This window comes from Desmodus rotundus, chromosome X, assembly GCF_022682495.2.
Source record: "Desmodus rotundus isolate HL8 chromosome X, HLdesRot8A.1, whole genome shotgun sequence".
NCBI classification, from domain to species: Eukaryota; Metazoa; Chordata; class Mammalia; order Chiroptera; family Phyllostomidae; genus Desmodus; species Desmodus rotundus.
In genome coordinates this window covers 15,490,724-15,503,867 of record NC_071400.1, presented here as the reverse complement: position 1 = coordinate 15,503,867, position 13,144 = coordinate 15,490,724, and the positions used below count along the sequence as shown (strand labels likewise).

At 38.3% G+C, this 13,144-nt stretch overlaps 1 protein-coding gene across 1 annotated transcript; it reads left to right on the top strand.

Moving 5' to 3' along the window:
- The first annotated feature begins 478 nt into the window (after positions 1 to 478).
- On the top strand, positions 479 to 1,558 carry LOC112310273 (putative MAGE domain-containing protein MAGEA13P). Its single transcript, XM_024566501.2, has one exon. The coding sequence runs from the start codon at positions 479 to 481 to the stop codon at positions 1,556 to 1,558; it is 1,080 nt and encodes a 359-aa protein (XP_024422269.2).
- Positions 1,559 to 13,144: the final 11,586 nt, after the last annotated feature.

The window sequence follows — 13,144 nt, the reverse complement described above, 5'->3', positions numbered from 1 at the left end:
AATAGCCTTGCTCAGGGCCGCATTTTCGGGTCTGCATAAGGGAGAGGGTGAGAATTCCCTGTCAGAAGTAAATGTGAATTCCTTGGGGTGGAGGGTGGGGTATACCACAAAACCCAGCCTAATCTCCACAGAAATCCACCCCAATTCCTCTGTCAGCCCTGGGGGCCAGGGAGATGCTGTCAGGATGAAACCTCCCTTTCTCCCTCCATTTACAAATCAGGGGTCTCAGGGACTTCTGGGCCTTTGTCTAAATGGTCCAGTCTGTGAGGATCAAAGGGAAGCATACTAGGCCTTTTAGGTAGAGCTGAGAGGATAGAGAGGGCCCCACAGAAATCTGCCCTTTCTCACAGTTCTGAGAGGACCCAGGAAGGGCTGACAAGTTTGTGTTTCTCATACGCATCCTCTCTCCCTCAGACCACTGGCCCCATCACCCACTTCCAGCTCACACTCCTGCGTGCTGCTCCCAAAACAAGTCATCATGCCTGGCAGTGTGAACACTCCGTGCCAGGAGCCTAAAGAAAGCCTTGAGGCCCAAAGAGAGGCTCCAGGCCCAGTAGCTGCACAGGTTTCTGTAACTGAGGAGGAAGCTTCCTCCTCCTTTCTTTCTCCTTTGATCCCGGAGACCCCAAAGATAGTGCTTGCTGCTGGAATATCAAGTGTTCCTCAGAGTTCCCAGGGAGCCTGCTCTTCCCCCCGAGCCATCGAAGCCATTCCATCAGGCAAGTCAAATGAGGGCTCCAGCAGGCAAGAGGAGGGTCCAAGCACCTCGCAGGCTCCACCAAGTCCCGAGTCCTTGGGCACTGGAGGGCTGCAAAAGGTGGTGGCTGAATTGGTGAAATACCTGAGTATCAAGTATTTATCACAGGAGCCCATCACAGAGGCTGAAATGCTGAAGAGTGTCATCAAAGAGCACAAGGATGACTTCCCTGAGATCTTTAAGAAAGTCTGTGAGTGCATGGCAGTTGTCTTTGGCATTGAAGTAAAGGAAGTGGACCCCACCAGCCACACCTATGTGCTTGTCAAAATACTAGACCTCACCTATGATGGGATAGTCAGTGATGACCAGGGCATGCCCAAGACTGGCTTCCTGATATTGATCTTGGGCATAATCTTTATGGAGGGTAACTGTGCCCCAGAAGAGAGAATCTGGGAAGTACTGAATATGATTGGGGTGTATGCTGGGAGGGAGGATTTCATCTATGGGGAACCCAGGAAGCTCATTACCAAAGATTTAGTGCAGGAGAAGTACCTGGAGTGCCAGCAGGTGCCCAACAGTGATCCTCCACGCTACGAGTTCCTGTGGGGTCCAAGAGCCTATGCTGAAACCACCAAGATGAAAGTCCTTGAGTTTTTCACCAGGGTCACTGGGACTGACCCCACTTCCTTCCCACGCTGGTATGAGGATGCTTTGACAGATGAGAGAGAGAGAGCCGAGGCCGGTGCTGCCTTCGTTGATGGTGCTGCCACTGTTGATGGTGCTACCACTGGTGATGGTGCTACCACCACGGCTAGTGAAAGTTCCAGCATCACGTCCAGCAGCTGCTCCTGTCCTGAGTAAAGTTGGAGGCAGTTTCTCCACTCTGCGTTTGAAGAGGGAAATCAAGATTCTATGTAGTGGAGTGTTGAATTGCAGATTTTACCTTTTTTTTATTTTTTTGCTATACTTCAAATGTTCTTTCTCCTAAAAGATTAGCTTCAGGGTTTAGGTTTGTGAATGATATTGGTCATGTATTTCGTGCTGTTTAACAGGTTTAAGGATAAGAATTTTCCTGTTCTGTAAAGTAAAATGGAGAACCTTACATCTCATTTTGTGATCTGCAGCACGATAATATGGCATTGGAATAGGAATTAACAATGTAAAAGTGCTCAGCAATAAAATAGATGAGATCAAGAAATTGGGAGAAAATGTACAAGATGGTTACCCTAGGATTCTTATATCTTACTTTGCTGTTTTGTAAAATTAAAGATATACCTGGCTTGGCTTTACTAATTAAAGAATGTATGCAAAATTAAATCTTAATAAATGAGAGTACTAGTTCAATGGCTCGTTTATTATTATAGGTGTGTCTTATAGGTTAGAATAAAAGCCTAGGTTGGAAAACTGCTCTTAGATGTTCCTTTAGGATCATGAGTAAACCAGAGAGAAATCCCCACCTGGAGCAGGTATGGAAAGTATCTTGTGCCCTTGTCCCCATGCCGCTGAACACAGTGCACAAACTAAGTGCTCTATACACTATGTCTGCAAGGATTTTCTGACAACAGGGTGGTATTTCTTTGACGTGCTGCCCAGAGGCTGGCACTTTTTCCCTGGCCTGGGACAGCCAGAGCCTGCTCCATTGAAAGGACATTTTAATTATGCTATCTTGAGTGTAATTTGGCCAGCTCTCAGCAAAGACAAGATTTTGGGTGGGGTGAAATGAATGAAAATGGTGGTTTGTATGGAAGAGCAGCTGGACAGAGAGGAGTTAGTCTTTCACACAAATTCTAGGAACTTTGAGTTGCATGCCTCTGGGGAAGACTTCCTCATACCCAAATTAAATAATACAGCCACTAACAGAAAATTCAGCAAGTCTTATGTACAAAGTTGCGTTTTGGGGTATCTTGTGCCATAGAGTGCTGCATGTTCTCTGAAATGTCATCACACACACAATCACAGAGAAGCGAGTGAGAGGCTGGGTTCAAAATCCTATTAGATGGGGAGGGGAGAGGGGTTTACAGGAGCTACTATAAAGGACACATGGACAAAATCAAGGGGGAGGGTAGAGGTGGGGGACGGAGGTGGGATTGGCTGGGGTGGGGTCGAGGGATGGGGAGAAAATGCAGACAACTGTAATTGAATAAAAATAAAAATTAAAAAAAAAAGAAATCACTGATTTTCTTTAAAGATCCAATCAATGTCAGGCACTATCCAGATGCATCACTTACATTATATACCAGTCCTACAAGTCAGGGCTTACCAAATCTGCATCACCGATTAAGAACCTGAGACTCCTAGTAGTTGGCAATTTGCCCAAGATCATAGTGCCCAATGGAGTGACAGGACTAGGACTAGAACTCAGTCCTCAACTCATCTAGGCCCAGTGTTTCTACTCATCATAGCCTGTGGCAGATCTTTTGTTTCTTTGTTCATTTATCTTCTCAGTATTCCAAGTTTTTCAGGCAACAAAAAGAAGGGCCCAGTGGCCAAGGTACTAAAAGTGGGCCTAAAGAAGCAAGATGACCCCTGACTGATGTAGCTCAGTGGATAGAGCACAGGCCTGTGAACTAAAGGGTTGCTGGTTCAATTCCCAGTCAGGACACATGCCTGGGTTGCGGACCAAGTCCCCAGTTGGGGGCATGTGAGGGGCAACCACACGTTGACGTTTTTCTCCCTCTCTTCTTTCTTTGCCCTCTCTCTAAAAAATAAATAAAACCTTTTAAAAAATAAAGAAGGAAGGTGACAAGGAGATGCAAACACCATTTGGGGATTATCTATGGCCTTTATTTACCTAGGGTCCTCCTGCCTGAGCCCCAGGGCTCCTTGACAGTAGACTCTGCCTAGGTGCTTTCATTTTTATCCAGTCCTAGTAGTTTGCTGCATTACAGGCACCTTTCCCATGGTCTTCCTCCATGTGTCCTCCTGTCCAACTAGACAACCTGGCCTGCTGACCAGTTTGCCACTTCCTCTTCCTCTGAAGACTATGTCCAGCTCCCAGAGAAACAACCTAAAATTTCCTGCCTTACCCCTCAAATTGAGCATTCCTACTCCCTGCAGAAGTCTCTTGGGATCTCTTTCTGGAGTCACAATAGAAAGGGCATTTTGGAAGATGTTTAGATGCCTGGGCATACCTCCTGGCATCCTCAATACATTCTCAAATTGTTTTCCCATTTGAAATCACAGCATAAGCAAACATCCACAAGGGCTGAATTCTTAAAGCCCTGGAGTCCTCTTAGGAGATGAACAATGGTTCCTTGGTGGACATATTAACTCTGATTTAAAAAGAAAAAAAATAGTTAAGCATCCTTCTACTGCCTCTTGTATGTATATCTGCCTCACAGGAATATCCTGTTTCCCAGTATGCCTGATGACATCTATACAGATATTTGGGAATGTTCAGTAATGTGGAGTGTAGCAAAGACTCACAAATTAACATTTTGACTGCATCATAAGGAAGGAAAGACTTCTCAGGCTACTGAGATGATAGGGATTATTGCAAAGGACAGTGCAGGACTCCCTAAGATTTACAGGATCCTTTGATGTGGTCCTGTATTTGAAAGCACCTGTCACATAGTAGGCACTTGAAAAGTTGGTGAATTTCAAAGAAAAAATGGTTTTCTCAGAAACTCCTCCAAGAAATGAAGAGGGCTGTTGTCATAACAGATTATAATAGTTGCTTTTTTTTGAGCACCTACTATATGACAGCTTATAGGAGACACTACAAGTGCTCATTCACATCTTGTCTTTCCCTCCTTCCTGGGACATCAATTTGTAGTTAGGCAGGAGCAAGTATGTCATTTCCATGCTTCCTTTGCCATTTAGCAGCAAACATGGACACCCTGTGTTGAGACAGTGGAGCTATGAGGTTGAAGCAGCCAGGATCCCTGATTTTCCTGAGAGCAGAAAGTCTCTGCCAACAAAACTCAGAATGCACGTGAACAGAAACAAAAAATGAGTTGTGTTAAAACCATTTAAATTTCAGGATTTGTCTCTCGCATAAGTGAACAGGTTCTTTAACTACTTAATGGCCAGCCCTTATTTCTGTTCTGAGGCTTACTTAAATATTTTAATCACAAAAGTAATTGTGCATATATACTTACCGCAAAACATTCTAAAAATAGAGATCAATCACAATTCTCCTCTTTACAAAGTTGTCCCCCACCAATTCAGCCCTATCCTCAGAGGTAACTGCAAGCAACAATCTGATGTGTATTGATATTTTCAAGCAGATTTTAGGCTTTTCCATAGATATGCCATAAAATATATATTGTATTTTGTACATGCATGGGTAATGAAATACATATTCATCTGACATTTGCTTTTGTCACTTAATAAAATGGATCTGGGGGTCTTTCCATGACAGCACATGTAGATCTACCTCACTTTAGTTAACTACTCCCTAGAATTCTGAAGTACATATATGCCATAGTTAATTAAACACTTCTCCTCCTGATAAATACACGTTTTCCACTTTTATTTGATGAATAGAACTTAAATCAAAATTTTTGTACATGAATCCTTAGGCAAAAGTGTGTATTTTCTTATAAGAAAGACATTTTGATGTAGAATCTTGGCTTATTTGAAACAGACCACCGATCACCACTGAAGGGCATATTTTAAATTTTTGTAAAGATTGCTAAAACCCTAATCTGTAAATGTTATAACAACCAATTTTCTCATAAGCTAATGTATTTTAATAACCTACATAGTCAGAACCATTTTATATTATCCGTATTTCAAATTTTGGGAAAAATTATGAGTACAAATACATTGTCTCACTATTATTGTAATTTGTACCTCCCATTTTCTTGTAAGGTTAAGCAAAAAATTAACTTAATCTCTCATCCATATAAAGCTGTATTTATTTGGGTCTTTTTTCTAGAGGCAGAAGGTTCAGACATGTGGTAGGCTCTACATTTTGAAACAGCAAATGTGAGTCTCTGGTACTTAGTTTCATTCATTCATTCATTCATTCACCCAGCTAACATTTATTGAACACATGCTCAAGAAAATCAAAAGAAAATGACAATGCACTTAATTCAGACTGGAGATTAGGTTAGGTTGCATCAATAGAGGTCATTGAGGCCACAGGTTTAGGTAAAATTGAGGTATATAGAGCAGACATCTCTCCTGCAAATCAAAATCACACAAAACTTGATTAATCCAAGGACAAAAAAATTAAAGGGAGAAGAAACTCACCAAAAAATCCACCAATCAAAGAAAAACATTCTATTTCCATATATATGTATACACACATAGTATATGCTTGTGAGCATGCCTGTTTATTTGTAGCTCATATTATATATGCAGTTAATATATTGTGAATATCTCAGCTCCCTTTTAAGAAGCTACTTTGGCATCCTTTGTCCAACTCTGAGCTTATACCCACCAAAACCCAGATACGTCTCCTCTAACCTAGTGTCTGTTTTAGGCAGCTGGCAGGTCTGCAGTAACTACTCTCTCATCACAAACAGAAAAAGAGGCTGGAGGTCTCAGGTAACTGGAGCCTGAAATTCCATAATGCCTCCTATACTTAATTGGTGGAGACCGATTGCCAAAGTTTTAGATGTGGGACATCACGTTCTAACTGAAGCTTTGGAAGAAACTGAATCCACAAACATGAGCAAGGCAGAGCAATTTGGTTGAAGTGAAGACTGTAATCCCAGAGTCCTGCTCACTCAGTACCCTTTCTTCTCCCTCAGGAGCAGTGGCCCTGGCTTGTGACCACAGAACTCTAGGGTTCCTTCTGAGCACTGCTGGGAAAGCTCTATGTCAGAAGACCTTTCCTCAGCCATGGACTTCATCAGGCCCTGCACAGGCATCCAGGTGTGTGTACTGATTCCCAGTTTTGCTGCCTGGCTTTCTAGCACTGCCAACAAATTGGAGCCCCCAACTTTCGCATCCCAACCTTCGCATCCTGAACATATCTTACCATCCTGTTTCTTGTTCCCCAACTCATTGCCCCACCCTTGACTTAGGCACACAGCCACACACACTACCCACTCATCTAGTTTCTATTCTCAGAATGGAACTGGCTTGGCTGCCTTCCCTGCAACCCACTATACCCCTTCAGATTTTTAGAATTTTTCACAGATTCCTCCTTCCTGCTTACTACAATCCCTGTCTCTTCCTTCCTTCCTAGCTTTGCCTCAAACTGTCTTCTGCAAAGAGGCCATGCTAGTGCTTTACCTGGTATTGGGTTGGCCAAAAATTCATTTAGTTTTTTTTTCCCTATGATGGCTGTAGTAGTGCTTAGTTGTCTTTACTTTCATTCAAAACAATTTTGTTAGGTTGCATTGTGACAGCTGTCATATCAGTGTGCATTAAAAAAAAAAAACTTCCCAAAACTGGTGAATTTTTGTGAAGCCATTTTAATATTGAAGATGGAAGAAAATATACAACATTTTTGGTGTATTATGCTTTATTATTTCAAGAAAGATAAAAATACAATTGAAACACAAAAAAAGATTTGTGAAATGTATGAAAAAGGTGCTGTGACTGATGGAATATGTCAAAAGTGGTTTGTGAGCTTTCTTAGTGCTATGGACATTTTAGCCAAATAAGTCTTTGCTGTGGGGCTGTCTTATGCATTGGAAGATATTTAGCAGAACCCCTGGCCTCTACCTACTAGAAACCAATAGTGAGAGATAGCTGACATATTCAAAATATTCAAATCTATAAAGTTATTGGTGAAAATAAAAAATGTGTCTTTTATTTTACAGAAAAAAATTACCAACTTTTTGGCCAACCCAATAGATTCTAAGCACCAAATAACACAGAGGGCTTTCTGACTTTTCACCCATGTTTCACTACACAGGCAAAAACCTTCCAAGTACTCGAATGACTCATGAATAATGGGAACAGGAACTATTCCCAGCCCCGTGGGAGTTCCAGAGTTCTCTTTCTGTACAGAGATTTTCTCTCTAGTATCCTGTCCTGCAAATTCTAGCCTTTCTGGACTCCCAGCTTCATCTCCTCAATTCAAGGACACTGTCCAGTCTCCCCCTCTGTGTACTGTAGCCTGCATTATCTCCCCAGGCAATAAACTGGGGTATTGTAAGACTTATCTAATTTTTTTTTCATTTCTTAGAGATCACTGTCCTTCGTGGCCTGATGGCCAATAAATTGGAAGTTGTTGCTTTATATATTTCACATGGATGTTTAGGCATATCAAGTAGGAATTCAGTTCCTATTACACCATCTTGGCCAGAAGCAGAAGTCCTATAATCCAATTTAAAATCTAAATTATCTAAACATGACAAATGTCCCCAAATTTTTAATCTTATTTAAATTAATCAGGATGGAAAAGTTGTGGGACACATTTATATTAATGTAGGCATATTTACACACAACTGGGAAAATATACAGCAAAATACCAACAATTTTCCCTAGTAGTAAAATAGAAGTGATTTATTTTCTTATTTATGGTTTTAAAATTTTCCAACATTTCTGAAACACATATGAAATATCTTTATAAGTATAAAATATAAATACTTAAAAATGTGATTTTTGACTACGAAAAGTAAATACACATTCTCTAGATGATTTGTTTGTCACATTCTACTAGCCTCTGGTGTGCCTACTGCTGGTTTGACTAGAAAGAAAAAAGAATTGCAATCCAATTCGTAAACTGTATGTAGAAATCCAACTTCCCTAACACTTTCAAAGACAATGCCACACAGATAAGAATCTATGTTCTTTTTAAAGCCCTCTCCAGAAAAAGTATGAACTTATATTTTGAAAAGGAAAGTTATATTTATGTCTAAATCATATTCTCTTTGATATGATTAGATCCAGTATTTATATGAAGGACAGTATACAGGCAATTTGGGGAGAAGGAATTATAATGACCATATTTGTTATTTGAGTGTTGTATATGTCTGTTGTCAAAGCTCATACTAAATAAATCATGTTATTTAAAAAATACATTCTTTATTCATTACTGCATTAATTCCAAGGTGTACCTGAAAACATACTTTTACTTTTCTACTATTAACGCAACATTTTCATAAGAATGCTTATCATTTTCTTTCATAGATTATCAACAGTTTAACCCACAATTATCTTTCACAAACCAAATATGTAGATAGAGCTGCGATTCATAATTTTGATAATGTTTCTTTAATCTGTGTTATATGGCTTTGTTAGCTATATATCTCACATATTCATTTTCTGCACTCAACAATTTCACCATTTTAATGGTTTCATTCACACATTGCCTTAGCAAAACCACTAATGGCCATGGATATGATTCCATATTATTTGTGTGCCTTAGGATTTTCTCATCACTGTTATTTCTACTTTTTTCTTTTCTTTTCTCTCTTTTTTAGAACAACCAAGCAGATTCTTTCCTCATGTGATCATTTTGTCTGTATTTTTTGGAATATGGCCCTGTTTCTGAAACTAATCAATCCCTCAGTTTTACCCAATGATTTTCATCCAAAGATGTTTCTACAGATTTTCAGTTATAAAATATATACACATTATTTCTTTGCAATGGAATCATCTTACAATTATTTTATTTTTCCCTTTTTTAAATATAGGTTTGCATTCTCCAAAATAATATACAAGTGAATTAATAAAGCACCAATATCTTTGCCAATACCATTTTTTACCAAAACCATTTAATAATTTAACTAGCATTTTCTCCTTACAGAATTAAAACTGTTCATTTCCCCACATTATCACCTTGTTTCCCCACATTATCACCTTATTTCCTTTATATGCATTTGTTGTAGATCTACATAATTTGATGACTACTCCATACTATTAAACAACTACAAATTACTACTACATAACGCATTTATTCATTTATATGCTTATTAACTGTCCTGTCATTTTTGTCCTTTCTGTAAAGTCCTGTATTATATATATCCTTTTCTCCACATGAGCAGTTTCATATACTTTAAATTATGAATGCAGTGGAGTAAATATTTGTGTCTCCCCAAAATTCATCTGTTTGTAGGTGAGGCCCTTTAGGAGGTAATTAATTCATGAAGGCAGAGCCCTCATAAATGGGATCGATGCCCTTCTAAGAAGAGGCCAGAGAGCTAGCTAGTTCTCTTTTTGCCATAGAAAGATAGCGAGAAATCAGCAATCTGCAATGTGAAAGAGGATTTTCACCAGAACCCAACAATGTTAGCACCATGATTTCACACTTCAGAACTGTGAGAAATAAAATTCTGTTGTTGATAAGCCACTCAGTTTGTGGTATCTTGTTATAGGAGCCTAAGCTGTCTAAGCGACTAAGATACAGTGTCTAAAGCCATTGCTTTATAATAACAGTCTTTAAAAATTCCTTCTTCAGATATTTCAGATTTTCTGATCTCTTCAAAGAAACAATTTCTGTTCTATTGATATTATTTATTGTTTTTCTAATTTCAATTTCACTCATTTCTGCTCTTATCTGTATTACTATTCTTCTGTTTGCTTTGAGTTTAATTTACTTTTCTTTTTCCAGTTTCTTAAGGTAAAGCTGCTATTACTGTGTTAAGCCTTTTCTTCCTTTCTAAAATAAGCATTTAATGACAGATTTCCCACTTAGCAATGCTTTAGCCGAGTCCTACTAAATTCTACTTGCATTTAGATTTTCTTTCAGTTCAAAATATTTTCTAATTTCCTTCAATAATTTCTTTTGACACACAGTTTAGTAAAAATATACTGTTTAATTTCCAAATATCTGGGGACCTTGTTGATATAAAATAAATGTTAGAGTTTTAAATGCCCAATTGAGAAGTTTGAACCTAATGTGATGAACAATGAGGGTCCATTGATTATTTCTGTCAAGCATACTGATGATCAGACCTAAGTTTGAGAAAAGACAATCTTGAGGGATTGAATGGATCTGGAAGCCAGAAGTAGGTAGGTAGCTAGGAGTCAACTACTTTTTCTAGTCAACTATGCCATGTGCACTTACATTTATTGAGTTTCTCTCTGTTTCTAAAAGACCATTTATCTAAGTATTCAGGTCACTTTGAATTCAAACATACTAGCAAATTTCACTAGCTGGTGTCATCTGCAAACCTAATTAGCACACACTTTAACTATGTACATGAACCATTGGTTTAACCATTATTGTGGCCAAGCCAGTTAAATTGTTCAAACTGAGCAAAAATTGGTGTTAGTGGAATAGATATTTGCACTTAATTTATGTGTTTTAACTCACATGTAACTGTTATATAGCCACTTAGAACCTAAATATAATTGTTGAAACATAATTAGTATGAGATCAGAATCTTAAAAATCTAATTATTATGAATCACATACCTCAAAGTCTGGTTGCTAACATATTTTTACAAGGTTTTATACTTTTTTTAAATCAAAACATTTATTTCAACAAATCTCTTGGAACTTACAAATACTGTGGAAGTAGAACAATTGTCACCCAATGTTTGTGACCTAAAGGTAAGCAAGATTAAGTTGAGCTGGGATCTTATATTTTTTAAAAAGCCCTAACTGCTGTGGCTCAGTGGATTGAGCAAATGCCTGGGTTGTGGGCCAGGTGACCATTTGTGGGTATGCGAGATGCAACCTGAAACCAATCGATGTTTCTCTCCCTTCCTTTATGCCTCCCTTTCCCTCGCACTAAAAATAAATAAAATCTTACTGGAGTGATGCACCTATAACCCACAGAACGCCAGAGACTGAAAGCTGTCACCAGAAGCTAAACCAAAAGCATGGAACAGACTCTCCTTCTACTAACACTCAAATGCAAGCAATAATGCTAACATCTTGATTTTAGACTTCTGGTCTTCAGAATTATGAGACAATAGATTTCTGTTGTTTTAAGCTACCCAATTTATAGAACTTTGTTTTAGCAGTCCTAATGAACTAATATATTCACTCTCAAGTCCTATCTGTGTTTATGTTTTTTGTTTGCTTTTGGAGGTTGGTTTTTTTTTTGTCCTTTTATTTTTAGAAATCTATGAAACCCAGGATCCTTCCATTTTGAAGTATTTGTTCAGCAGTCAGACCTAGTGGCAAGATACCTGGAGTACAGCATAAAGCAAGTTTTGCTGCAACTTCTATGAGTAAAACTACATAATATTATGTTTTAAGAATTAATGTGTAATTTAATGAACTACTGGAGAGTGTGCTTTAAAAAAAGGACAGGCTGGTAGCAAAAATTTAATTCCCGTGTTCAGATTCTCCATATGACTAACCTTTGTTTACTCACTGATTAATGTGTTTACGTGTCTTCTGCATGAGCATAGAGTTGAATATCAAATTTGTAGCTGACTCAATTTTTAGTGGATATTCAAATACACTCTTTTTTCAAGTGCTAAGTAAAAGCTTATCCTTAGTAAAATAAAATGTAGGCAATGAGCAAATAACCTTGTATGCAGAAAATGGTTAGTGAAAGTTTCTTTTAAGGTTGTTAACTGGGATTTATATTAGTTTCCCTTGTTCATTTAGGTCTTTGAAATCCAGAAAATACATGAGTTTAAAGACATATGGGAGCATAAGTCAAAAATCAAACAATGTGAGCCAGCAGATCATATTGTTTGGAGGTCAAAGCAGCTGTTGAAAAATTATGAAATAAAGTAGGTTTCATGAGACTAAAAAATAAAGATAATTTTTTCCATTAAACTTATTTTAATTTTTCAATCTCTAGGGGAAAATACACTGCCTTATCAACTTTGAGTTTGGAGCTCTAGTTTAGGAAAGGTTTTCTTCTAATTTTCTTTTGTTCAGTGGGAAGTATTCTTTCCACTGGGTTTAAGGACAAAATATAAACATTTGTATCAGGCACAATGCTAGACAATGGAAACACAGAGAAAAATAAGATATGATCCCTGCCCTCAAGGAACATTGCTGATAGAAGACACATAAAGTAACCATTACAGTTTGTGATGATTGGTGGGAGGGGAGGAAATGTGGAGGATGGGTGCCCTACAAGAGATAGTAATGGAATTGAATTTAAGATTGACCAGTGCATTCCCAGGATATGTGATAGCATAAATGAAAGCAAAGAAACAGTGTGTTACATGGGATAGACTTACACTAAGAAGTGTTCATTGTTTATTTGAAATTCAAATTTAACTAGGTGTCCTATATATTTTTTCTAAGTCTGGGAACTCTTTATGTGAAAAACTAAAGACGTTTCTGTGTTTTTGGAATGTCAAGTGCAAGTGAGAACTTGTGAGAGATGGGACTGGAAAGGTAGGCAAGTTTATTTGTTAGATCATGAAAATCTAGGTTGCCAACTCAGGCAGCCTGTACTTAGTTTTGAGAACAGCAGTGAGCATTGAAAAGTTTTTAGCAGAAGAGAAATACAATGAAATCTCTTTTTTTAGATGGGTTATTCTGACAATTCATGGAGCATACATGGAAATAAATGAGACTAGGGACAAGGAAATTATTAAAATACACTAATGTCAGGGTAACCCAGGAGAGATTATGGTAGCTTAAACTAGTACAGTAGTTGAGAGAGATGGATATAAGGTG

Excerpts from the sequence above, each read along its gene's own strand:
- LOC112310273 (XM_024566501.2), top strand. The coding sequence starts at position 479 with ATGCCTGGCAGTGTGAACACTCCGTGCCAGGAGCCTAAAGAAAGCCTT.